This window comes from Cavia porcellus, unplaced genomic scaffold (genome assembly GCF_034190915.1).
Source record: "Cavia porcellus strain 051 isolate PalLab524CR breed Dunkin Hartley unplaced genomic scaffold, mCavPor4.1 scaffold_20, whole genome shotgun sequence".
NCBI classification, from domain to species: domain Eukaryota; kingdom Metazoa; phylum Chordata; class Mammalia; order Rodentia; family Caviidae; genus Cavia; species Cavia porcellus.
In genome coordinates this window covers 59,595,186-59,619,647 of record NW_026947503.1, presented here as the reverse complement: position 1 = coordinate 59,619,647, position 24,462 = coordinate 59,595,186, and the positions used below count along the sequence as shown (strand labels likewise).

Below are 24,462 nucleotides of genomic sequence, written 5' to 3'. Positions count from 1 at the left end.
CTGGTCTCTCGAATTCTTCAGGGCTAACAACCCCTAGTGTTCTTAGCTCTTTTTGAAGACTATGTCCATACTACTGGAGAATCCTGAGTAGATTTAGAGGACTTTTCATAGCACACAGTACCTGAGAAATAAATGAACAGACTAATAGGACCATAACAGAACCCTTTAACAAGGCCTGTGCAGAATCACTAAGACCGACAAGCTTGGCGAGAGCCCTCCAGACTAACTGAAGTGATGTGGGAGTGCTGCTTAAATAGCAGCTGCAGACCTGTGATTGGTGCAGGACTCCAAGTGTGCAGACTTGTGATTGGTGCAGGACTCCAAGACAGCCTCGCTCTCACCTCTGGCCTACTGAGGGGGCGATGTTGAAGCAAGGGAATCTTCTGGAAGGCCGATGGAGACTGGGGGAGAGGACTCACCGTGGACTCCAAGCCCGCTTAGCCCCTCCTTTCGTCAAAATGGCAGCTGTCGCACAGAAATGGGGGTGACAGCCGTGGCCATGCTGGAGTGGCATGGGGGACAGTGGCGGGTCGGCGGCAGCCTCCAGCCCAGGGAAAGCGGAAGAGCCAGTGCGTGTCCCAGGTCCCAGCAGTAGGTGCCGGGAATCTGTGGGCCCCGTCCGGGCTGTGAAGAACGGGGTCTGCGCTCTGCGGAATCACCGCAGACGCTGTGAATTTTACTTTTCGTGTATGCGCTGGCGATTAAAACCCAGCTGGAGCTCACGTTTCTCTTTGGGGTATCTTCTGCTTGACGTCTGAGTCAGCCCTATGGCTCAGGGTCCCCTACAGGCCGATGGTAAGAGCAGTGGTCACCAGACGGTGGCGCCATTGGAAGGGGATGGAGGTGGGGCCTGTCGAGCGAAAGTGAGGTCATTGGGGGCGTGGTCTTAAAGAGGAAGCTGGGATCCTGGCTGCTGCTTCTCCGCTTCCGGTTGTGAAGAGGGGTCCTTCTCTGTGATGAGATTCTGTGATGTGGTCACAGGCCCAAAGGCAACCAGCCAAGGACGATAGACTGAAACCTTGAGCCCAAAGTACTCCTTGCTCCCTTGTGAGTTGATTATCTAGGGGCTTCTGTCACAGTGAGGGGAGCTGCCACAGCAAGACTGGTATCTCTGCTCCAATAAACCTCTCAAGATACTTACAGTGGAAATATTCTGGGAGGAGTTAGATAAATCGCTTTTATCTGCAGCCTTGCCTCCTCTGCCAGCTAAAACAATGTCACATGCTTTTATGTGACATGAAACCTTCACAAAACAGACTCTTAAAGACAGTTTACAGAATGGCCGCTTGAATTAATAGGATGGAAATGATAGAACCAAGAACAGAATAAGGAAGTGTTTCGGGGGAAAAATCTCACAGCCCTGGGAGAAAATTGGGGCTGTTGCTGTTTGAAGATTTGAATGCTCACAAGGCCACAGGACATGAAAACCTATTGGGTTACAGGACAGCAGGTATTTTAAATTGGTTTCCTACATCCCAGTATTCAATCGGCTCTGACTAGGCTTCTTTCCCTCCCAACATTTCCTTACCCCACCTCCAGACCAGTGACTTTAAAAGCGGCCTGTATCATCTCTGAGAATGAGACCTATAAGTAGGCCAAGAAAGGTAATGCATTTTCCTCATCTATGTCAAGGTCAGGGCTGACACATCTGTAACAAAGACAGGTTAAGGAGAGATTTGGCTCCACTCCTTTTTAAGTGTTCATTTTGAGATAGGAAACTTTTGTTTTTAATATGCTATTTTTTTGAAACAGGTTCTCACTATGTCATTCAGGCTGATCTTGAACTCATTTTGTATTCCAGGCTGACCTCAAACTCAAGGGAATCATCCTGCCTCAGTCTCCTGAGTGCTGGGATTACAGGTGTGCACCACTAGGCCTAACTCAGGATGCTAATATTTATAATATGTGGGGAAATTAAAATTTACTGAATTTTTAGTTTATATTGAAAAATATCACAGGATAGCATATATATATATATATATATATATATAATATATGCATGTGTGTACATATATATAATATATATATCTACATGTCATATATATATATATATCTTTAAGTTTCTGTAGAAGGTATAAGTGAGAACAAAAATGTATGAAATTGTTAGTCTAGAAAACTTCCCCCTTTTACTTACAGAACAAACTCTCAAACATGTTGATAAAATTAGGTAAAGGAGACAGGAAACCGACATTTTTTGACAGCCAAAAATGGGTCGTCTGGTATTTTTTCATCATTATAGTTACTATTTATTAATGCTTACTATGAACCACACATTAAGGTTTATTTAGTATCGTTCTCACAACTACTCCATAGAACAAAAATTTTTATCATTTTAGAAATGATGCTGAAGTTTTTTGAGGTCAAAGATCTTGCCTACATTGTCTAATCTTCCACTGGTCACATCTGGACTGAAATCAAGGTAAGTGCCATCTGGACTGAAATCAAGGTAAGTGCATGCAAGGCTTATGCTCATCTGGCTGCTTTGAACCTGACCTCCCTATTCCTTTCTCTTCTCACTCTCCAAGCTTTTCATTGCTCATTGGATAGAAAATAATTTGCCTTTATAACTTATTTTTTGGCATCTTCTATAACAAATATGTGAAATGTATGGCTGGGTAGGCTATATTTACTTGAGATTTACTGTACTCCAAGGAACCCAGGATTTTATCAGTAGTTTTTCTTTTTTATGCCCTCAAGTTATAATTTAGGAAAAGCTGTATCTTCTTCAGTTGATTCTATATATTTGGCTGCTTCTAAACTTTTGCTTAGCATACTTTCTATCAAGAAAGCCCTTTGGACCAAGACAGGCTAAAAAACTCTTTAACAGTTTAAAATCTCTCTTTTTCTTTAAGGTTTAAAATCTTTTTACTTTTTTTAAAAATTATTTTGTTTTATTTCTTTGAGACACAGTCTCAGTGTATAGTTCAGGTTGGCTATGAACTCACTATGTAGCCCTAGCTGGCCTTGAATTCGTGGTGATTCTCCTGCTTCAGCCTCTCTGAGTGTCAAGATTTTAGGTGTGTATCGCCACACCCACAAAAGCAGCATTATTAATAGTGAAAATATGGAAGCAACTTGATGTCCATAAGTGAATGAATAGATCTGCAAAATTAGATCTGTAGGTACAATGGGTTATTTCAAAAACCAAATAGGAAATTCTGACATGTTACAGTATGAGTGACCCTTGAAGACATTACACTAAGTGGAACGTATGAATTATAAAAGGATGAACACTGTATCATTGTGCTTGTGTGAAGTACCTAGGGCAGTCGGATTCACAGAGACAGAAAGTAGAATGGCGATTGCCAGGGCAGACTGAATGGGGGCTCAGTGGTTAGTGGGTGGAGTCACAGTCTGGAAAGATGACAGATGTTCCAGAGATGGATGGTGAATGCTTGCATACCGAGTGTGGGGAGCAGCTGAGCCTCAGCTGAGCTGGAGGTTGGTGAATTTCTTTGGGTTAGAGTAAGGCTAGCCCTGAGAACATGGGGTGCCAGAGGCTAAAGCAAGACTAGAGTAAGGTCAGTCCAGTAGGTGCCCGGCCTTGGTGCTCCTCCCTGTTAGCTGTAACACGGATAGCTCTGAAAATGCTTCGCTTTCAGGGTTTGCAGCAAAACACTGAGACCTTGCACTTTCAGCTCCATTGCACTCCCTGCCCCCTTTTTATAGTATGTAAATAAAGAGGCAGACTATGCTGGGTTGTCACTGCCTCTCCATCAGAGAGGTCAGGTCCCACCCAGTTCCAGCTTTCCTGTTAGTATGTCTATAGTTTTTTTTTATGTCCCGTTGCCTCCTCTCAGGATCCTGCTCACTGGGCAGGTCACGGCAGTGAATATACTTAATGACACAGGACTATATGCTTAGAAATAGTTAAAATGGTAAACTTTATGCCATGTGTATTTTGCTTCAATAAAAAATACACAGAAGCTATTGATCTTTGCTAAATGAAGAAATGAATTACATATTTTTAGAAGTCAATTATATATATATATATATATATATATATATATATATATATATATATATATTTTTTTTTTTTAGACAAGAACTCACTATGCAGTTCAGGCTGACTTAGAACTCACCATAGAGCCCAGGCTGACCTCAAACTTGCATTGATCCTTCTGCCTCAGCCTCCTGTGTGCTGGGATTACAAGATGTATCACTATGCCTAACTATAATATACTTTAAATTCAAAAACAAGTTGAAGAAAGAACGTTTGGTAATTAGAAAGTGGCGTATTTGTGGAACATACACACCTAGGTGACTCAGTATTTATTTAGTATACAAAGAACTAATGCATCATATTCTACATATGTACATTTTACTTTTTAGGAAGAAATTTTTATATTAACTCAATTTGAATAGCTATTAAACTTCCATTCAACAAAGTAAACCAATAGTGCTTCCTAATATATACCTAACTTTCATGCAGCTGTGTTCATTGTGTTAGCCTGCTTTGTATTTTCAGAATTCTCAGGTCTTGGCCGAAGGTGTAATTCTTGCTGATTATAGGATGGACTAAATCTTCTTACCTTTAAAAAAAGAACAGCAATAATCAAAACACTAATTTCTTTTAGTGGATTTTTTCTTTGAGTAGAAGTTCAGAATAGGTAGAAATTAACATATAGCAAAGTATTAGAAAAACCACATGTATGAATATTCTTAACATCATTATTTAAAGAATCTTCACAGTTCCCCTGATTTGCTGACTCTATGTGTGTGTATGTTTGATATTGGGGACTGAATTCAGGAACTTTCCATTGAACTTCATTGCTAACCCTTTTAAGGCAAGGTCTCACCAAATTGCTAAGTTGTCCAGGCTGGGCTGGACCTTTCTGTCCTGTCTAAGCTCCCCAGGGTGCCAGGATTATAGATAATAGGTCACTCCACCCAGCCTAAAATGTTCGCTTGTATTAAAATTTTTTAAAAAATTGAAATGCTAATTAGAAACTAGTGCTTTAAAGCCAGGCTTGTTGGGGCTGGGATTTAGCTCAGCGGCATAAGCGCCTGCTTTGCAAGCACATGGTCATGAGTTTGATCCCTGGTACCGATTAAAAAAAAAAAAAAGCCGGCCTTGGTGGTACACACCTATAATCTAAGCACTCGGGAGACTGAGGCAGGAGGATCATTGCAAGTTCAAGACTAGCTTGGGCTACAGAGTGAGCTAAAGTCCAGACTGAACTCCATATTGAGATCCTCTCTCAAAAAGACAAAAAAAGAAACTTGTACTTCAAATAGAGCTATTACTAAATGGCAATATATATTATATATATTATTTTTGTTGTTGTTCTTGATACATATATAGAACAACAAAATATTAATGACCTTTAAACAAGAAATTCTGTTTCTTTTAGAATCCAGTCTAAGAATTTAAGTGGAAAATGTGAATAAGAAAAATAGTAAAATGATTGTGGCTTTGTTGAGATGGTGGAATTGAGGGTAATTTTTGTCTTCTAAATTTGTGGAAATTTTGATGTTGTTACATTTGGGATTAAGAAACTATAAAGTAATTAATACTGCTTATGTGAAAGGTCACTAAGTGGGCTTGTTAGCAAACTCTTTGCTGGATCTCTTCCTCACACAACATCTTATCCCCGCTGTCACTGCACCCACTTCATCTCAGCACCTACGAAGTGAAATCTTCATTGAGATGTTTCGGTTTTCACCTGAGAGTGCAGCCTGGGCCCACCTACCACTTTCTATGTTCCCTTTCTCAGAAGCCCATCACGTCTCAGCGGTGCCCACGGAGCTCAACTCAGACTCCATGGCTTGACATTCAGAATCATCCTGACACATGCCAACTCTGTTCCCCATGCTCACTTGTTATTCTTACATTCTATTCATTCACGTATGCTCATTCATCAATGTAGTCAACATGCCAAGCGCACTCTCAGGCCCCTGGGAGAAAATGGAAAGCGTGGTGCCTGCCCCGTGGACCGCATGGGCTGGCAGTGGTGAGACCCCTTGGCTAAATGTACATTCCCAAGAGCAGAGCACTGCGTGGAACTGTGATCATGTATGAAGAGGGGCCCAGCCTAAAGAAGGGTCAGGCATGTCATCCTTGCAGAAGTAACAATTTGAACTGTACTCGGTTGGTTGAAACAGTTACCTAGACAGTGGGTCAGACTGTCAGGTATCCCTTTGGTCCTATCTAGAGGAAGCCACCCCATGACCCAGCTGGACCAGTCCCATTCCTCCCTACAAGCCCAATCCTGAGCACAGTGACCCGAAGACAGAAGACAGCTGTAGCTGTCTGACCACTGTACCCCAAAGAAGCTGTTTCAGCTCCCACCTCCAGGATCTGGAGCTGTCTGGTCTCTGCCCATTAGGGCATGGTCATCTAAGTTCTCTTTTGATTTTGCATGTCAGACAGTATCCTCCTATTTCCCCAAACTGCCACCGAGTAGGAGTTCACACACTGGGAGAGTTTGTCATGGTTTATATGTGGATGTCCTCACAACACCTCATTGCTCATAGGTGGGGCTGGGGAGTGGCAATTGGATCTCAAGGGTGTGATATCCATCAGTGGATTCATCCTAAATATGATGGGAAGTGAAGGAGATGGGTTCACCTCCTCCCCTTCTCCCTGATCTCCCTCTGCTTGCAGCTGCCATGCTCTGAGCAAGCCTCCTCTGCCGTGGGCTTAGCCATGCTGCAGCTATGGACTGTGGAATCCCTGCAAACTGAGCCACAATAAAGCTCCTCTTTTCCCTGTGGGCATCAGGTACTGTGTCCTGGAAATAAGAAAGTAATTAAGACAAAGCTCAAGGGCCAGTATGAGAGAGGCCAGGGTAACAGGAATTTTCAGTATCACTAATCTTTATTTTATTTGTTTGTTTGGTTTTTGAGATAGGATCTTACTTTGTACTGCAAGCTGGCCTTCTGCATTCATTCTTTGAATATTTATAGTATGCCTGAATAATTTTTTTTTTAAGAAAGGAAGAGAGAAAAGGGAGAAGGGATCAAGTAAAAGAGAGGCAAAGCTAGAGGAATGGGAGAAGAAAAGTGAAAAGAAAATAAAGTAGGCTCAGAAAACTCTCCCCTTCTGGAAGCCAAGAGGGCCCCATGTGGTCTCACAAAATCCTGCCTTGCACTGAGGCTAATCTTGACTGTTAGAAGGCACCTAGGAGATTAGTAAAACACACCTCCACTTGTGTCTGGGTGGGCCGTGGGCCCAAGACGCTGGGGACAGTATCTGATTCCTGCACCATTCCTCTTGGGCTCTTCCCCTGTGCTCTGCATTCTGGCTTCTGTGAGGTGAGCAGCTTCTCTTTGCAATCCTCTACCATGATGCTTCTGCCTCAGAGCCTGCCCACCATGGTCTAAACCTATGAAATCCTGAGCCAAACTAACCTTTCCCTTTTAAGCATTGTGTCTCAGGGAGTTTATCCCAGACACTGACTAGCACAGTGTCTGTCTGCACTGCATAGAACTCCTTTCAGACAGGATCTTATAAATTAATTATTTTCTCCACATAGTTCCTGTATCCTGTGCCTTAACCTAATAGATGCTAAAAGGCTATTGGTTATTTGACCCATATAACTCAGAAAAACATCCTACAAAGCTTGGAGGTAAAGGCCTGAGAGACAGTGTACCCAGTAACATCTACCTTAATTATACCTGTAGATGGTGACCTACTATCAAGCTCCCTGAGAAATGATAACTTAGAGCTGAAATTTAATTACTCTGTAAGATTGAGGATATTACCAAGATTTCGTTTTTAAAACTCGGGATTGAACTCATGACATTGCGCTTGCCTGGCGGTGCTTGTCTAGCCGAGCTATCTCTCCAGCCTCCATTATCAAGGTTTTTGCATGGTGCTTTTATTTTCCTCCCCCAAATGGCCTAGCAGAAAGCAGTGTAGTGTAGGGATTATGTTTTTGTTTAAGACAGAGTCTTTTTTTTTTCTTTTTTTTTTTAATTTCACAGCCCTGGCTTGTAAAAGACAGAGTCTTGCTATGTAGTTTGAACTGGCCTTGCACTCATGTAACCTAGGCTTGCACTATGTAACCTAGGCCTCAACAGTGATCCTCCTGCCTCAGTCCCCTGAGTGCTGGGATTATAGGCATGCACCACCATGCCTGGCACTGTGTGGGCATTATGAATCAGAACTGAGCTCACATTCTGGCTCTACAACCTAATGACTTGAGTTCATTTATCCTTGTTCTGATTTGTTTTTGTTTGTTTGTTTGAGAGGTCTTTATGTAGTTCAGACTGACCTGAAACTCACTCTTTGTAACCCAGGCTGAGCTCAAACTTGCCATAGTCCTCCTGCCTCAGCCTCCCAAGAGTTCAGATTATAGGTATATATCACCACAATCAGGTGTTTGTTTAACTTTGAACCCTGAGCCTCAGGTTCCTTTACTGAAAAATGATCAAAATAATATTACCTCAAAGATGGGCATATAATACAACCTTGTTACAGTAGTGGGCATGTCCTTATTTAAAATTTGTAACTACTTTTAATAGTTTTGGTGAGGGAGGCTTGAGACAGGGTCTTGCTGGCCTTGAACTCACTCTGTAGTCCAGACTGGCCTCAAATTCCCAGTGATCCTCCTGCCTCAGTCTCCGAAGTGCTGGCATGTACCACCACACCTGGTAATGATTTCATAAAATATAGTGACTGTATTTAGCTATGATCCGCTTAATTTATTATTAAGCTATTATCTGCTTTTGTTTGTCTTGAGTATTTTTACTATTTTAAATAATTTTGTACATAAAATCTTGGAAATAGAACTTTGATCAAATGTAAATTTATTTCTTAGAATTGATTCCAGAAATAGAATAATATTAAAAAGATTTTTTATGACTGGATATAATCAAATAGCTTTTCAAGAAGGCTTTATGTTTTCACTAGTAACAAAAATTTCCAAAGATTTTATGGGGGCTATTTGTTTGTTGCAGTACTTGGGATTGAACCCAAAGTCTTCACACTGAGTTACATCCTTTTTTATATTTTATTTTGAATCAGGATCTCACCAAGTTGCTCAGTGAATCAGGATCTCATAAGTTGCTGATCTTATACTTGTGATCCTCCTGCCTCAGCCTCCCAGAGTACTGGGATTACAGACATGCATCATGAGTGTGGGCTTTTTAAAAGTTGCACATTTGATAGGTAGGAAGTGTAATCTTGTTTCCATGTGTGGTTATTTTGAAGTTGAATGTATTTTCAGAGGTTTTGTATGTGTGTGTATGTGGTACCAGGGATCAAACTCATGACTTTGCGATTGCCAAGCAGGTGCTTTATACCACTGAGCTAAATCTCCAGCCCCTATTTTCAGCGGTTTTAAAACTAGTTTTCTTTTTCTTTTCTTTTTTAATTTTCATAAAAATGAATCATCTATTCCCATTCTGAAAGGTGTTCCTAATCAGACAGTATGCTTACCAAGTTTTAAAGTGCTCCTTAAAGTGCTGAAGAACCTTCTCTACCACGTGATCAATGAAGTTAGCGTTGCCAGCACTCTTTTCAAGAGGGCTGCTGAGTGTGAAGTTAGAGGAAGGCAGGAGGCTTGAAGGAACCACTGTGTCATCTTGATCAGAAGAATTTCCTTCATGAGCACTTAGGGCTACCTAGAGAAGAAGGGTTATACAGCAAAAGGCTTACTAAGTCCCAGTGCACATTGAAGTTAATACCACAGTAGTCAGGAGAGACTAGCCCCAGCTTCCCAGTGGTTTCATCCAGAAATATTTCATCGCTTTACAAAGACACTAGATTCCAGGTGACAGAAATGTATCATCTCATGGCTACAGCTTGGGGACACCTGGCTTCCCTAATGTACTTAACAGAGGAAGAGAATGGGTAAGCACACAGGTAAGCACTTCACTGCATCACCCTAGAAATACTCCATGTCATTTTGCTTACATTTCACTAGCTAGAATTTGCCCAGTGGCCCCACATGACTGCAAGGGAAGCCAGAAAACACAAGAGATCAGGTGAAATGTTTAGTGAGTGCTGTTTGTACCAAGACACCACTGTACAGTGCTGTGTTCATGCTACATTTTCCTATGAAATGTGTAGTATATGGTTGTGTGTGTGATTTTGACAAGAACAGGTCAGGCAAAATATGCATTAGAAACTCTTACTGAATATTTCTTTTTGAGACAGAGTCTCACTATGTAGTTCAGTCTGGCCTTGAACTCACTTTGTAGCCCAGGCTAGCCTGAAATTTGTTGTGATCCTCCTACCTCAGCCTCTTAAGAGCTGAGATTACAGGTATGTGCTACCATGCCCCGCTATCTCTTACTGAATTCTGAAGTACACATACCAGGTAGTGCTTCATTTTTTTTTGTCTTTTTCGTTTTTATCAGTACCAGGGATCGAACTCACAACTGCCTGCTTGCAAGGCAGGCGCTTATGCTGCCGAGCTAAATCCCCAGCCCTAGTGCTTCATTTTAATAATGTACGTGAAATTTAAATGGCATGCAACTTGATGTGGCCTGTAGAGAACTATTAAGAAAAAGAACTTTTCTAAGCAGTATAGCATGGCGGTTGAGTGTGCCGCTTCTGGAGACACCACCTGAGTTTGCATTCCAGTTCTTACCAGCTGTGTGAGCTCGCACAAGCTGCTTACCTGCCTTTGTGCATCATCTGAAAAATGAGGAGCATAATTCTGCTTACCTGCATTGGTTTGGACAGCTTGTCCCCCAAAACAACTCATTTTGAAATTTTATTTCCAGTGTCACCTTATTGCAAGGTGGTGGGACCTTTCTTTTTTTTTTAACTTTTTTTTTTATTGGTACAGGGATTGAACTCAGGACCGCCTGCTTGCAAGGCAGGTGCTTATGCCGCTGAGCTAAATCCCCAGCCCCAGAGAGGAAGTTGTTTTGGTTTTTTTTTTTTTTTTTTTTTTTTGTCTTTTTCCTTTTTATTGGTACCGGGGATCGAACTCGTGATTGCCTGCTTGTAAGGCAGGCGCTTATGCCGCTGAGCTAAATCCCCAGCCTGGTAGGACCCTTCTTTAAAAGGTGACTGGGACAAGGTTGCCCCCACCATAATCTTAACACTCTGGAGTGCTAAGTCAGGAAGATCATAAAGTGACTTAACTCTGTTTCAGAAAAAAAAAGTGGGGGTAAGGGGTTGGCAGATGTAGCTCTGTGTAAAGGCCCTAGGATCAATCCCTAGTAGCATCAAAAAGGAAGAAAGAAAAAAAGATTAGTTCTTGGGGGAGTGAGTTAGGTCTAGAGAGACCAGATGAGGCACCACAAAAGCTGATATTATCAAGCGGGCCTGGCCTCTCCTCCTACCTCCCCTTGGTCTCTTCCACACTTCCTTTCCACATGCATTTGCTTTCCATTTTCCTCCAGTCACAGAGCAGCATATGCTTCTTACCTAGAAGTGAGAACCAGAGAAGCCTCTTTTCTTTGTAAATAACGTAGTCTCAGGGTGTTTTTTTTTTTTTCTTTCTACTTTGTTTTGATGTTGGAGATTAATGCCCCTAAGGACTTCACACAGGCCAAGCATGAACTCAGTCACTGAGCTACACCCTCAGCTAGGTCTCCTGTGTCCTAACAATAGAAAATTGGCTCAGACCTTGCCTTACAGGGCCATTCAGAGGATTGTATGACGTATACAAAATGTTCTTTGAACACTACCTGATCTGCACTTTAGAGATGATTATTATAAAGATGCATAATTGGACAACAGTATTTTATGTGGAGGTTTTCATATAGTGGTGCCTTGTTATCAATGTAAAGAATTTTAAACCAGCACAGTAGCACACACCTATAATCCAAGCTACTAGAAAGGCTAAGGCAAGTGGATGACAAGTTTGAGGCCAGCCTGAAGGACTTCGTGAGACTCTTTCTCAAAGTTTATAAGAAGGCTGAAAAGTAGGCGTGGTGCCACATGCCTGTAATCTCAGCACTGGGGATGCAGAGGCCTTGAGTTCAAGGCCAATCTGGGCTACCTAGTGAAACCTTGTTTCATAGAAAAATAAACAAGTGGCTGGGAGTGTTGCTCAGTGGCAGGACACTTGCCTGACATGTGGAAGGCCCTGGATTCAATTCCAAGTGGCATACAAGAAAAGGTGAATTAATTATTGTTACTCAGTAGAATAGGAGAAAATTGAAGCATAGAAAGGAAAATACTGACAATAATAAAAATAAATATTGCCTGTAACTTTCTAAAATTAGCCCCGCTAAAATTTTCTTAAAATTTCTTTCTTCATTGAACCATAAGTCTATATATGTGAGGTTGATTAAATACATTGAATTTTTTTTCTTCTGTCAGTACCAGGGATCAAAGTCACAACCTCGAGCTTGCAAGGCAGGGGCTTATGCCACTAAGCTAAATCCTCAGCCCCCTTTTTTTCCTTCTAGAACATGACAATGGAATTATAGCGTCAGAGTCACCAAGGGTGGGAACAGTGACTTTTTTGTTTTGTTTTTTTGAGACAAGATCTCTCTATGTTTAGACTGGCCTTAAACTTACTGTGTAGCTTAGGCTGGCCTTGAACTCATGACAATCCTGCCTCAGGCTCCCAAATGCTGGCATGACAGGCCTATGCCCTCACACCCTGCTCAGAAACAATGGCTTTCAAATCCTTTGGGGTTGTTTTGTTTTGTTGGTCTTTTCGAAACAGAGTCTTTCTCTACAGTTCAGGCTAGCCTTGAGCCCCCTTTGTAGCCCATGCTGATTTCAAACTTACAACAATCCTCTTGCCTCAACTTCTTGAGTGATGAGATTATAGACATGCACCACCATGCCTAGCACAAATCCTTTGGTTATTCTCTGTAGTAATGTATACATTGAATATTATGACTCAAAATATGCATGCTTACCTTGTGTATGGTTATTTATACTATGTCACACACAATGGAAATAAAACACGCATAATAGTATTTAGTGCATTGCATCCTACTCTTCTCTATCCAGTTTTTTTTTTTTTTGGTATTTTTAATGTTTGTGACTTCCTAAACTTTTTAAATCATGCATGACCTACAATTTCACAGGTTAAAAAAGCAAAATCTTGGGTTACAGCCCATCACAGACCAAATTCTCTAGAAGCAGAGCCTGAGTGAGATTCTAATGAGAATGGTTCATAAAAGATTGTGCATGTCTCGCTTTGAAAGAGATGAGTAAAGCAAACTAGAGCAGAGAGAGAAGCTAACCAAGGATGTAGTGACCTCTGAGCCCAGCTCAAACTCACAGAGAGCTCTGGAGCATAGTAGCCAGGAGTGGGATCCTTGGGAGAAGTTGCACAACAACCTGGTAGCAGAGCAGGAGTTGATGAAAGGAATTCGTGGGAATCAGGCAGAGCACCAACATCTCTCGCTGCACAGAATGTTGTATCTGTACTTTCTGTGACCGGTGATTTTGGCACCCAAATCTGTTTGCGAACTCTTAACACTAGCCTCATCAAGAATTGCTGTGGTGCTGTTATGTAACTAATGCTGGCAGGTGGTGTGATAGGTGCATGTCTCAGGAAAGAAAGTCTATTTTGTGCGCGAAAGGATTTTGTTTGTAATGCTAGGAATCAAAACCAGGGCACTGTACATGGTAGGCAAGTGCTTTACCACAGAACTACACCCCCAGCTCAACAAGAGTTCTTGATTAAATATGGGAGTCATAGTCTATGAGCAATTTAAGATGACAGTATATGTTTATGGGAAGATAAATACATAAATAAGTTCAGTGCTCAAGGTAACTCAGCAGTTTATTGTGTCAAAATCCAAGAGCTATAATTTATAGAGCTCTTACTCTATAGGAATCTTTTTAGTCAGTTTGCAGAGAAACATTTTAAGGTAGCTATTACCATTCCCATTGTACAGGTGAGAAAGCTGAGGCCTAAAAAGATTAAGGAAATTTTTCCAAGTTTTTTCAGCTTTTTAACTGAAAAAAAGTCAAATTTTGAACTCAAATTCCTTTTTCACATAACTCTTCTTAAAAATGACCTTTGCCAGTTTTCTTCATGGTTATTTCACTCAGCAAAAGCCCTGTAACTATGACAGAATTAGCTATCTCTGGATTAGAAAAGTACATTTTTGTTTTAAATTAATATCCTTTATAGTTTCTTGTTTCCTGAAGTCCGTGAACTGCATTACATCAAGTCAGCCTCAAGTCAGTTGTAATGAAAATATGTGTTTTAGCCCTCTGGCTGGTTTTCAAAATCAGATATAAGTAATAAACAGAAGCATCAAGGTGCACATATATAACCTCTGTGTCCACTCTTGGGCCTCACCATTACTTTCACTGGATTAAAGATGTCCTCAGCTCCTGGGGACTGGTATGCCAGTTCAGAAACCCAGCCAAACTGCTCTCTCATCTTCTCCATCAGAAGCGTGGTGTCTTCCAGGTGATACTGGGTCATCTGCACCACCTGGTCGTATTGCTGATTGGATCTACTGACCAGTCGGAGGGCCTCATTGAGTTCTCTGTATAGTTCAGGCACATTAGGGCAGTCTAGTAAAGAAAAAATAACAGTAAAGGAAATGCTTATGAAGCTTCAAGGTGGGCGGCATGACTTCAGTCCCAGAGAATGCCTAGTTTATGCCGTGCCCACGTCAGTTTCGTACAACATCCAGTTTACTGTTAATTATATGGTTTTATGTCACAGAAACTGGGCTAGAGATAGAACTTCATTATTTGACATGATGTCAAATTATTTGACATTATTTGACAGATGACATGATATTCTGCATAGAAGACCCCAAAAACTCACTATAAAACTGATAAATTTAATAGGCAAATTCAGCAGCATAGCTGGATGCAAAGTCAACCCTCAAAAATCAATAGCCTTTGTATACATGAATAACAAACTCACTAAGAGAGAAATTAGGGAAACAATACCTTTCACAGTAGCACCCAAAAAAAATGAAATATCCAGGAATCAATTTAATGAAAGATGTAAAAGATCTCTACATTGAAAACTACAGTACTCTGAAAAAGGAGATAGAAGAAGAAATTAGAAAATGGAGAGATATCCTGTACTCTTGGGTAGGAAGAATCAATATAGTAGAAATAGCCATACTTCCAAAACTGTTGTACAGATTCAGTGCAATCCCAATCAAAATTCCATAACTTAACTCACAGAGTTAGAGAAAACATTCGTAAAATTCATCTGGAACTGGAAGAGACCTAGCATAGCAAAGGTGATCCTGGGCAACAAAGGCAAGACAGGGGGCATCAGAGTCCTTAACTTGAAATTATGCTATAAAGCTATTGTGATAAAAACAGTATAGTACTGGCAAAACAAACAAACAAAAAACATATCTGAAGATTAGTAGACAGATTAGAAGATGCTAAAACAATTCCAGACACACTAAGCCATTTTATCTTTGACAGAGGTGCCAAATATATTCACTGGAGGAAAGATAGATAGCCTCTTTAATAAATGGTGCTAGAAAAACTGGCTCTGCACATGCTGAAGATTAACATTGAACCCATATCTTTCACCATGCAATAAACTAAATTTGGAATAGATCAAAGATCTAAATATTTAAACAGAAACATTAAATCTGCTGGAACACAGAGTAGGTAAAACTCTTGAAGATATTGGTGTAGGGAAAGACTTTATGAACAAAACCCCAGTTTCACAGGAACTATCACAAAGAATCAACACCTGGGATCTCTTATTGAAGGGCTTTTGAATAGCAAGAGAAACTACCAACAGAGTAAAGAGACAACCCACTTTGCCAGCTGTTCCTCTAGCTGTTCCTGTTGAGAATATACAAAGAACTCAAAAAAATCATCCCTCGCAAATTTAAAGACCCAATCCAGAAATGGATAGCTGAGATGAATACACACTTCTCATATGAAGAAATACAGCAAATAAATATTTGAAAAATGTTCAGCATCATTGATCATTTGAGAATTCTGAGATTCTACCTCATCCCAGGAAGAATGACTATTATTAGAAATCAACCAGTAGCAGGCTTTGTAGAGAAAGGAACCCTTCTCCACTGTTGGTAAGAGTATAGACTGGTGCAACCACTGTGGAAATCAGTGTGGAGATTCCTCAGAAAATCTAGCATTCAATACAGCTACCCCCCCTTCTAGGTATCTTCCCAGAAGAATTAAAAACATCATACCACAGTGATATATGTGCACCCATGTTAATAGTGGCACAATTTGTAATAGCTAGATCTTGGAAACAACCTAAATGCCCATCCACTGAGGAATGGATAAAAAGATGTGGCATTTCTACACAATGAAGTATGACTCAGCCATAAAGGAGTATAAACTTGAGACCATGCTCATTAGTGAAATAAATCAGACATGCATGTGTAAACATTGAGTTGTCTCACTAGTGTCAGAAGCTAAAAGAAAGTGTGTGTGTGTGTGTGTGTGTGTGTGTGTGTATGGTAGTTAAGATAGTTACACTCCTGATTTCTCTGAGCTCATTGAAGAGAAAGGCTTGTGCTAGTATTATTCAGATGATTAAATGCAAATGACTTGTACTTTGAGTAACTGATTTGAAGGTAACAATATGCAATGTATATACCATTGTTACCCCCTAATTATTGTGTTTTGAAATTTTGTGGGTTTTTTCTCTTTAAAATAAAAAAGAACAACTTGTTATATCTCACATGCCTGGCATCTATTTTAAGGGAAAATAAATATTATCAGAGCAGAATCCCTATTACATCCCTTATATAGCACATCCCTTTTACACATTCTTAGGAGGAAACTACTATTTTGAATTTGGGAATGTATGTCTAGAACTAGTAATTATACGGGAAAATAGGAAAAGACCCCTTAAATCCACTTAAAATTGGGACCAAAAATATACAGTAAATAGTTTAAAAAAGGACTAGTGGTATTTGGGAAATTTTTTTATCAATTATGAAATTATGGCTATGTGTTTAGTCTTGGAACACAAATTTATTAAGTATTGATTAAAAAGGAAAAATTATTGTTTGGTAAAATGGACAAGAGTCATTAGTAATAACAAAACTCAAGACAACACATTTGCACCAGCTTGACTCTTCGGACATGCATATATTACCATTACTTCCAGTCACCCAGCAATGAGCTGTATGAATTATGGCCCCATCGTGAATATGTTAAAGGTACTTCAGCTAGAGGATGGGTAATTTGTGATATATCTCCATGGACCAACCTACAACCTACAACAGTAAGTTAATGAACTAAAGCAACACAAACACATATGGCTAAATCTCACAGACCAGAGTAAGTGAAAAGTTGGAAGACAGTATTTATACTGTTAAAAAATGATGCAGGGGGCTGGGGATTTAGCTCAGTGGCATAAGCGCCTGCCTTGCAAGCAGGCAGTTCTGAGTTCGATCCCTGGTACCGATAAAAACTGAAAAAGACAAAAAAAAAAAAAAAAGATGCAGAACTTGGAAGTAAGGCACAAGAATATCCATATGTCCTTTCAGTATCATACATTGTCTGAGGTGCCCCCATAAACTTATTTCTCTAGGCACATGGTCTTTTGTTGGATTTACTATGTACTGTTGAATAGGGCCAAACTCTATGAAATTACATGTAAATTAGGGATTGGCAAGTTGTAAGTGACTTTTGTCCAGTAGATATAAATGATCTTGGACTGAAAGAAAGAGTAACTGAAAAAGCCCAGTTTGTAATGGAAGCTTCTAAATGCAATACCTCTCAAAAGTTTTTCTACCAACCAGATTTTGATGTTAGAATTTTCCAATACACATTCTAAGGTGGGATAAATATATTTATGGAAAGAAAACTTGGCCCTGGAAATATTTGAAGAAATAGATGAGTCCATTTATATAATGGATGCTGCATTCAAAAGAAAGGGCATAGAAAGCTATCATGAGGCAGGGTGAAGAGCAGAGGGGATGAAGTGCAAGAGGGAGAGAAAGAGCATCCTTCCCCCTGTTCTGTAGCCCAGTGAAACTGTTGCCCCTTAAGCTGTGCCAATCTGAGAATTCAGAAATAAGATCCCAGGCTGGTGATGTTCAAACGAAGGTGATGAGGAGTGTTACTGATCCCCAGTAAGGCTGATCCAGTTTAACAGACTATTTAAGGGTGGCAACCTTACTCCTTTTGAGTTCCAAAGCCTGAGAATATTCAGAACCTTTGCACCACGGGAGGACCTGCTTCAGTAGTAGAGAATGTCAGTCTTAGAGCACAGTTATCTTGAGCAGTGTGACTTAGAGAGTTTTGTTTCTTTTCTTTCTTCTTCTTTTTTTTAGGCTGTTAAGGGATCAAATCCAGGATTTCACACTTGATAGGTGTCTTAGTTACTTTTTTTGTTGCTGGGCCAAAGTACCCAATACCCACAAGTTAAGGAAGGAAAGGTTATTTTGTCTCACAATTTGTAGAAGTTTTAGCCCATATGCAGGGTGTAGCTCCATATGTAGTCCATATATAGAAGTTTTAGCTCCAATGCAGGGTGGCCTACCAGAGGGGGATCACAGAGGAGAAGCAGTCCATAGCACAGCAGGCAGGAAGCAGCAGCAGTGAGGACCCTCCTTTCCCTTTTATTCCATTCAGGCTGCAAGCCTACTAACTAGCTGGTAACACCTGTACCAGGGTGGCCTTCCCATTATCCATACCCAGAACTATGCTAAAATAATCAGTGGGCTAATTCAGTTATCACACATCATAGAGTAGGCCAATTCTGAAAAACCCCACTGTAGGAACCACAGAAGATTGCTTCAAGGGCTGAAGCATCTAAGGACCTATAAGGACGTGACCCCACTATTTGGCGAAGGCACACATGACAGTATCGATAACTGCATGTGCTAGATGGTTGTGACAGTATGCAAGAATATAAACTTGACTATGGCTACTATATATGAGCAAGAGTAAGGACACTGCTTGCTGTTGTTGCTGATATCTGCTCTGTATGCTTTCTCTGGGGACCTCACCCATGAATATACTCCTTCAGCTCCCAACCCCAACACCCCCCTATAAACACACTGAGGCTTTGAGGGGACATCTGGATACAAACTGTAACCGTGGGCAAATGCTCTGCCACTGAGCTACACCCCAGCTCAAGCAGGGTCTGCCAGATGCAGTGGCATACACCTGTCATCCCAGCTGCTTGGGAGGCTAAGGCAAGAGGCATGTGAGCCCAGGCCTGCTTTCACAACTTACTGAGGCACTTTTTGTGGGAGTTTTTGTTAGTTAGTTAGTTAGTTAGTTAGTTAGTTAGTTAGTTTTGTTTTCTAACATACTGTTTTAAATTTTTTAAAAAAGATGTAAAAGAATCAAAATAAAAAGAGCTTAAGATGTAGCTCAGTGATGAAGTATCCGTGGATTAAGTCCCCAGAACCAGAAAAAGTCAAGCAAATTTTAGAGATATCTAATAATTTCTAATATTACATAGTGTACATATACACACATATAAGTTTTAGGTTAAAAATGTTTGGAAAATACAGAATGAAATATTAATCTAAAAACCAGAAGTAATCTTTATTGGTATTATTGTGCATGTAAAGACACTTTAAAAACCAGTGTATTTTTCAGATTACCTTGTTGACGTTCAGAACAATTGTGTTCTCCCTTTTCTCTAAACAGGTAGGTGAGAGTGGGTTGGGAAAAGGAAGTGAATGGGAGGAGAAAAGCATTCTCATTGGCTCTGCTCATTACTCTTCCTGCTGATGTAAATATTACTCCAGTGATCTTTGCATTGGGAGAACTTAAGGGTGCAAGAACTCTGATTTTGCAGCTAACAAATTACAATCCGCTGTCTCCTGAACTTTCTTTGTAGAGTTTTTTTTTTTTTTTTTTTTGTCTTTTTCCTTTTTATCGGTACCAGGGATCGAACTCATGACTGCCTGCTTCCAAGGCAGGCGCTTATGCCGCTGAGCTAAATCCCCAGCCCCGATGTTTTTTTTTTAAGTGTAGGCTTGGTGGCACATACCTGTAATCTCAGGGCTAAGGAGGCTGAGACAGGAAGAATGCCATAAATTCAAGGCTAGTTTGGACTACACACTAAGTGTGAGACTCTGTCTCAAAAAACTAAAAGAAGGGGGAAAAAAGAATAATTTGGACAGAACTCAAAGGAGATCTTGAGTCCTTTATTTTTATTCATTTATTTATGTACTTTTTTTTTTTTGAGACAAGGTCTTCCTATGAGCCCAGGCTGGCCTTGAACTCACTGTGTAGCCCAGGCTGATTCCAAATTCACATGATTTTCCTGCCTCAGCCTCCCACGTGCTGGATTATAGACGTGCACTGTCAAGCCACACCCAGTATGAATCCTCTATTGAGCGATTATTCAATTCCATTTTAGACAGCAAAATTGATATGCTGAAAGTCTGGGGATTTAGCTCAGCGGCATAAGCACCTGCCTTGCAAGTAAGCGGTCCTGAGTTCAATCCCCGGTACCGATAAAAAGGAAAGAAAAAAAAAAAAAAGAAAATCACAGGCTCCTGTGATGGGATAACTTAGCAAGATATTAATCCTGTTCTTACTGTGTCTCCCAGTCTCCTTGTCCAAACCCTTAGCCACACTTTTAAAATGTCCCTCCTTAGGATTTTAGTGAGATGAAATGTAGAAGGACAGGAATCAAGAACTTCTTGTTTTTTTAATGAAATTTGCATTCTAGACTTGTAGGTTGGGAGGAGTGGTTTTAAATTAGGACAGAGAGGAGGAGAGAGGTGAAGAAATGGAGAAAGATTTCATACCTGGGGAAGGGCATAATTGGCCAGCTCTGGGAGGGAAAAGCCTGCCTAGAGCTAGTGAGAAGCCACTTTCCCCATTTAAATACTAATCAGGTAATTAACTCACCAATTGGAAAGGACTAGTGTTACTTTCCAAGAAATATCTCCCTTGGCTAAAAATTGATTTATTCAAGGGAAAGTTTTCTTTTATTAGTGGGTTTTATTTTTCAGTTGCATTAAGAAGGAATGAGTTGCCCTCACTTGTTAATTGTTTTTCTGTCTTGTGCACATTAGTGTTTTTGTGGTCTTTAATCATAAAATATTTTTCACAGAAACAATGACGAATTAAAGAAAATGACAGGAGTTGACATGTGTGATGGTTAAACTGCACTGTCAATTTGGTTGATTTGAGAGCCACCAAGAGGATCAGTAAAGCATACTTTTGGGTGTGTTGCGTGGGTCATAGAGCCGTGACCTTGGGTACTGTGTGTGGCCCCTGGATCCTTCCTCTCTGATACTGTTCACCTGCTCTTCTTGTCCACCGTGAACTAAACATCATTGCTCAAACATACCCTTGACATGATGTTCCTGCCTTGGAGTCAGCTGACCATGAACTAAAACTTCTGAAACTGAGCCAAATAAGCCTCTCCTCTTTTAAAATACGGGTGTTAGATAATTTGTCCCAGCAATGAGAAAGCTGACTACCACAACATACTTTGAAATTATTACAGTTTATGAAGCTTCAGTGAGCATTCCTAGATGAAAGTGGGATTACAAAAAGTACTTGAAGGAAAGCAGGTGTGATCCCCAGAGAAAGAGTTCGATTTCTGAAGAAATATTTCCTCAGGAAACATAAGAAGATAACCTTACCATCAGATAGATAATCCTGGCATTTCTGGCATCTCTTGCGAAAATTAACGCAATCAGACAAATTCTGGCCAAGTTTCCCATCTGAGCCTCTGTCTTGCTCAGGTAGTATCTTTGAAATCGGGCCTCCCTGGTTGGAGTCTGCAGGGAATATAGTATTTACACATTAGTGGCATTAGAATTTGCACTCTCAAGAAGAGCCAGGAAAAAAGAAAAAAAGAAGAGCCAGTAGTGACAGTGCATGCCTGTAATTCCAGCACTTGGAAGGCACTAGCACCAGGAGGATTGCCATGAGTCAAGGCCAGCCTGTGCTACATAATGAGGCCAAGGCTGGCCTGAGCCACATGATGAGACCCTGCCTCAAAAAATGAAACAAGGCAAGTGCCTGCCTTGCAGTCGCACAGTCATGAGTTTGATCCCTGGTACCAAAAATAAAATAAAATAAAACAAAACAAGGGGCCAGGGATGTAGCTCAGTGGCATAAGCACCTGCCTGGCAAGTGCAAGGTCCTCAGTTTGATTCCCAGTACCAAAATAAATAAAGCAAAACAGAAAAAGGAAGTATAGTCATTGATTTTTCATTACCAATACTTTAAAAGATGTTTTTTCTTATGCTTAAATAGAGGAGTATGTATTAGTACAGTCATTTGGTAGAACAATTTGACATCAATTTAAAAAACTGCACATACCTTGAAAATAAGAATGTAGTTAATGGGGGCTGGGGATTTAGCTCAGTGGCATTAGCGCCTGCCTTGTAAGCATGCAGTTGTGAGTTTGATCCCCAGTACAGGGGAGGAGGTGTAGTTATTAGAAATTCATTACTGGTGCACACACAAACATGCACATGCACATTAATGAATGTGACTTTATTTCCTTGAAAAAATCATAAGTAATTATTAAAAGTATTTTTTGAAAGAAGGATTTAAAGTGAGGGAGGGCAGCTTTGATTTGTCTCTGTGAATTTCAATTATTTTAAATTTAGTGTGTCTTATTCTCATTTTGTCATTATTATTTCTAATACTAATAGGGTTAAGTAATTAGATGATTGCAAGGCAATTTTTCTTTGGACTTTTAAACAACAACAACAACAACAACAAAAACCTGTAGGGCTGTGGCTGTAGTTCAGTGATAGAGCACTTGCCTAACCTGTATAAGGCCCTGGGTTTGACCTTCAGCACTGCAAAACAAAAGTATCCTTTAATAATTACTTAAAATTCTTAAATTTATAATTGGGAAGTACATGAGAAAGTCAAGGATAGGAAATACCTTAAACTGGATGGTTGACATTATTTTATTACAGTCCTATTCTTTTTTGCATTATATATGCATATATAGTTGGGAATCGTGTGTTTAAAATTTGGAAAATAGGGCTGGGGATTTAGCTCAGCGGCATAAGCGCCTGCCTTGCATGCAAGCAGTCCTGAGTTCGATCCCTGGTACCGATAAAAACGAAAAAGACAAAAAAAAAAAAAAAAGACAAATAAAATTTGGAAAATAAAGGCAGATCAAATTTTGAGAAATAATTTTTATAGGAGAATTAAAAATGGATATCAAATCAATAGAAGAAAAATAAATATTAAAATATTCAGTGTGAGCTATTTCTTCTTTGTTTTATTTTTTGAAACAAGATCTCATTATATAGTCGAGGATGGCCTCAATCTCATGGCTGTCCTCCTGCCTCAGCCTCCCAGGTGCTGGGATTACAGGTACACACTACCATATCCAGCTTAATTTGGCGCCTAGAGTGATCTTGACTAATGAGACCTGTCCATGATGGCTTCCAGATACAAAATAGTCACTTAGGGAGGGGTGACTATTGTAGTGACAGGCACATAAGAGATTCCTATTGCTGCTATGAGTGACCACAGAGTCTTATCCCGCAGTTCTGTCAGAAGTCTGAGTGGGGCTCACTGAGCTGACATGATAGTATTGGCAGGGCTGGGTTTTGTGTAGCTCTGGGGTCGGGGAAGGCAGGAGGGATCCATTCCAGCTTCAAGGCACCACCTACATTCCTTGGCTCTTTGTCCCTCTCCTCCATCGTCAAAGCCACCAAAGTAGGAAGATGTCCTCATGCTATCTCTAACTCATTCTTTTCTTCCTCCTTCCTTTACTTTTAAGGACCCCTGTGACCGCATGGAACACATCCCCATAACTCAGAATAATCTCCCTGTTAGAGAGTGAACAGATTAGCTACCTTAATTTCATCTGTGACCTTACTTTCCCTTTGCCTTCTAACAGAGTCACAGGTTCTGCTAGGACAAGAGACAAAATTCAAAATGTCTCCTTATTCTGCATATTTTCTAGGGACAGTGGGTTTATTACTTATCACCTATCCAGAGAAGTGATGGAAACCATATACTAATGTCCTGCAGCTCCTGCCTGACTCCTCCTGATGTGTAAGCCCCTAGAATGAGAATCACTGTGCTGTGTTTGCTGGCTGCTGTCTGGCTCGGGAAAGGAAAATATAATCATTGGTAAGTTTGTTCAGACTGGGCTCAGACTTGTGATCCTCCCACTTTGGCTTCATTTTCCTTTTTTTACTGTTTGCATTTACAGTGTTCCCTGAATATCTGGGTTGTCACAATGGTAGAGATGGTGGGGAATGGCAAAGTCGGAGGGTGAGCGGGAGTTGCAGTGTGGTGGGGGAATTACTTTGATGTGGATGTGCCTGAGTCAGTCTTAATCCTGCACAAGTTTTAATGCAGCAACACATGTCAGGTTGCGAGCACATGAACAGATGGCACCACTGTGTTCTGATGAACACATTCTGAGTGTTATTCGAAGACAAATGGTACCGACTTGAAACATCTGGCAAAAGTTTTTTGATGCTGCGCCAGCACTGATAGGTTTCATCTGCCCTGGAGCTTCTCTGGAATGCTGAATGAATCTGAAACCTCAGAATGGACTACCAGATAAAACATGTGACTTCCAAGAAAGGTCCCCAGGCCTTGAAGCAGAACCCAGCAGTTCCAGTAAGGATGGCCATCAGGGAACAATGGGACCGGAAGGACCTGTTTCCTGGCTTCTGTTTCTGAGGCTGTGGGTCAGC

The 24,462-nt window shown here is 40.6% G+C and overlaps 1 protein-coding gene and 1 long non-coding RNA gene across 5 annotated transcripts in view; one reads left to right on the top strand and one right to left on the bottom strand.

Moving 5' to 3' along the window:
- Positions 1-1,039: 1,039 nt before the first annotated feature.
- On the top strand, positions 1,040-23,875 carry LOC134471820 (uncharacterized). Its single transcript, XR_010041506.1, has 3 exons — positions 1,040-1,450; positions 2,337-2,419; positions 23,786-23,875. It is a non-coding gene; the product is annotated as an uncharacterized LOC134471820 (long non-coding RNA).
- Positions 4,258-24,462, bottom strand: part of Clul1 (clusterin like 1) — a 34,099-nt gene continuing 13,894 nt past the window's right edge. For 2 of the 4 annotated variants that reach the window (XM_063231884.1, XM_063231887.1), the window contains exons 6-9: positions 21,418-21,555; positions 14,181-14,401; positions 9,386-9,570; positions 8,530-8,595 (exon numbers count right to left, since the gene is read on the bottom strand). In XM_063231884.1, the coding sequence (XP_063087954.1) occupies positions 8,562-8,595; positions 9,386-9,570; positions 14,181-14,401; positions 21,418-21,555 (578 nt within the window). In that variant the 3' untranslated portion in view covers positions 8,530-8,561. Of the gene's footprint in view, positions 4,533-8,529; positions 8,596-9,381; positions 9,571-14,180; positions 14,402-21,417; positions 21,556-24,462 lie in introns of those variants that run through there. The other 2 variants (XM_063231885.1, XM_063231886.1) reach the window with 2 other exon arrangements.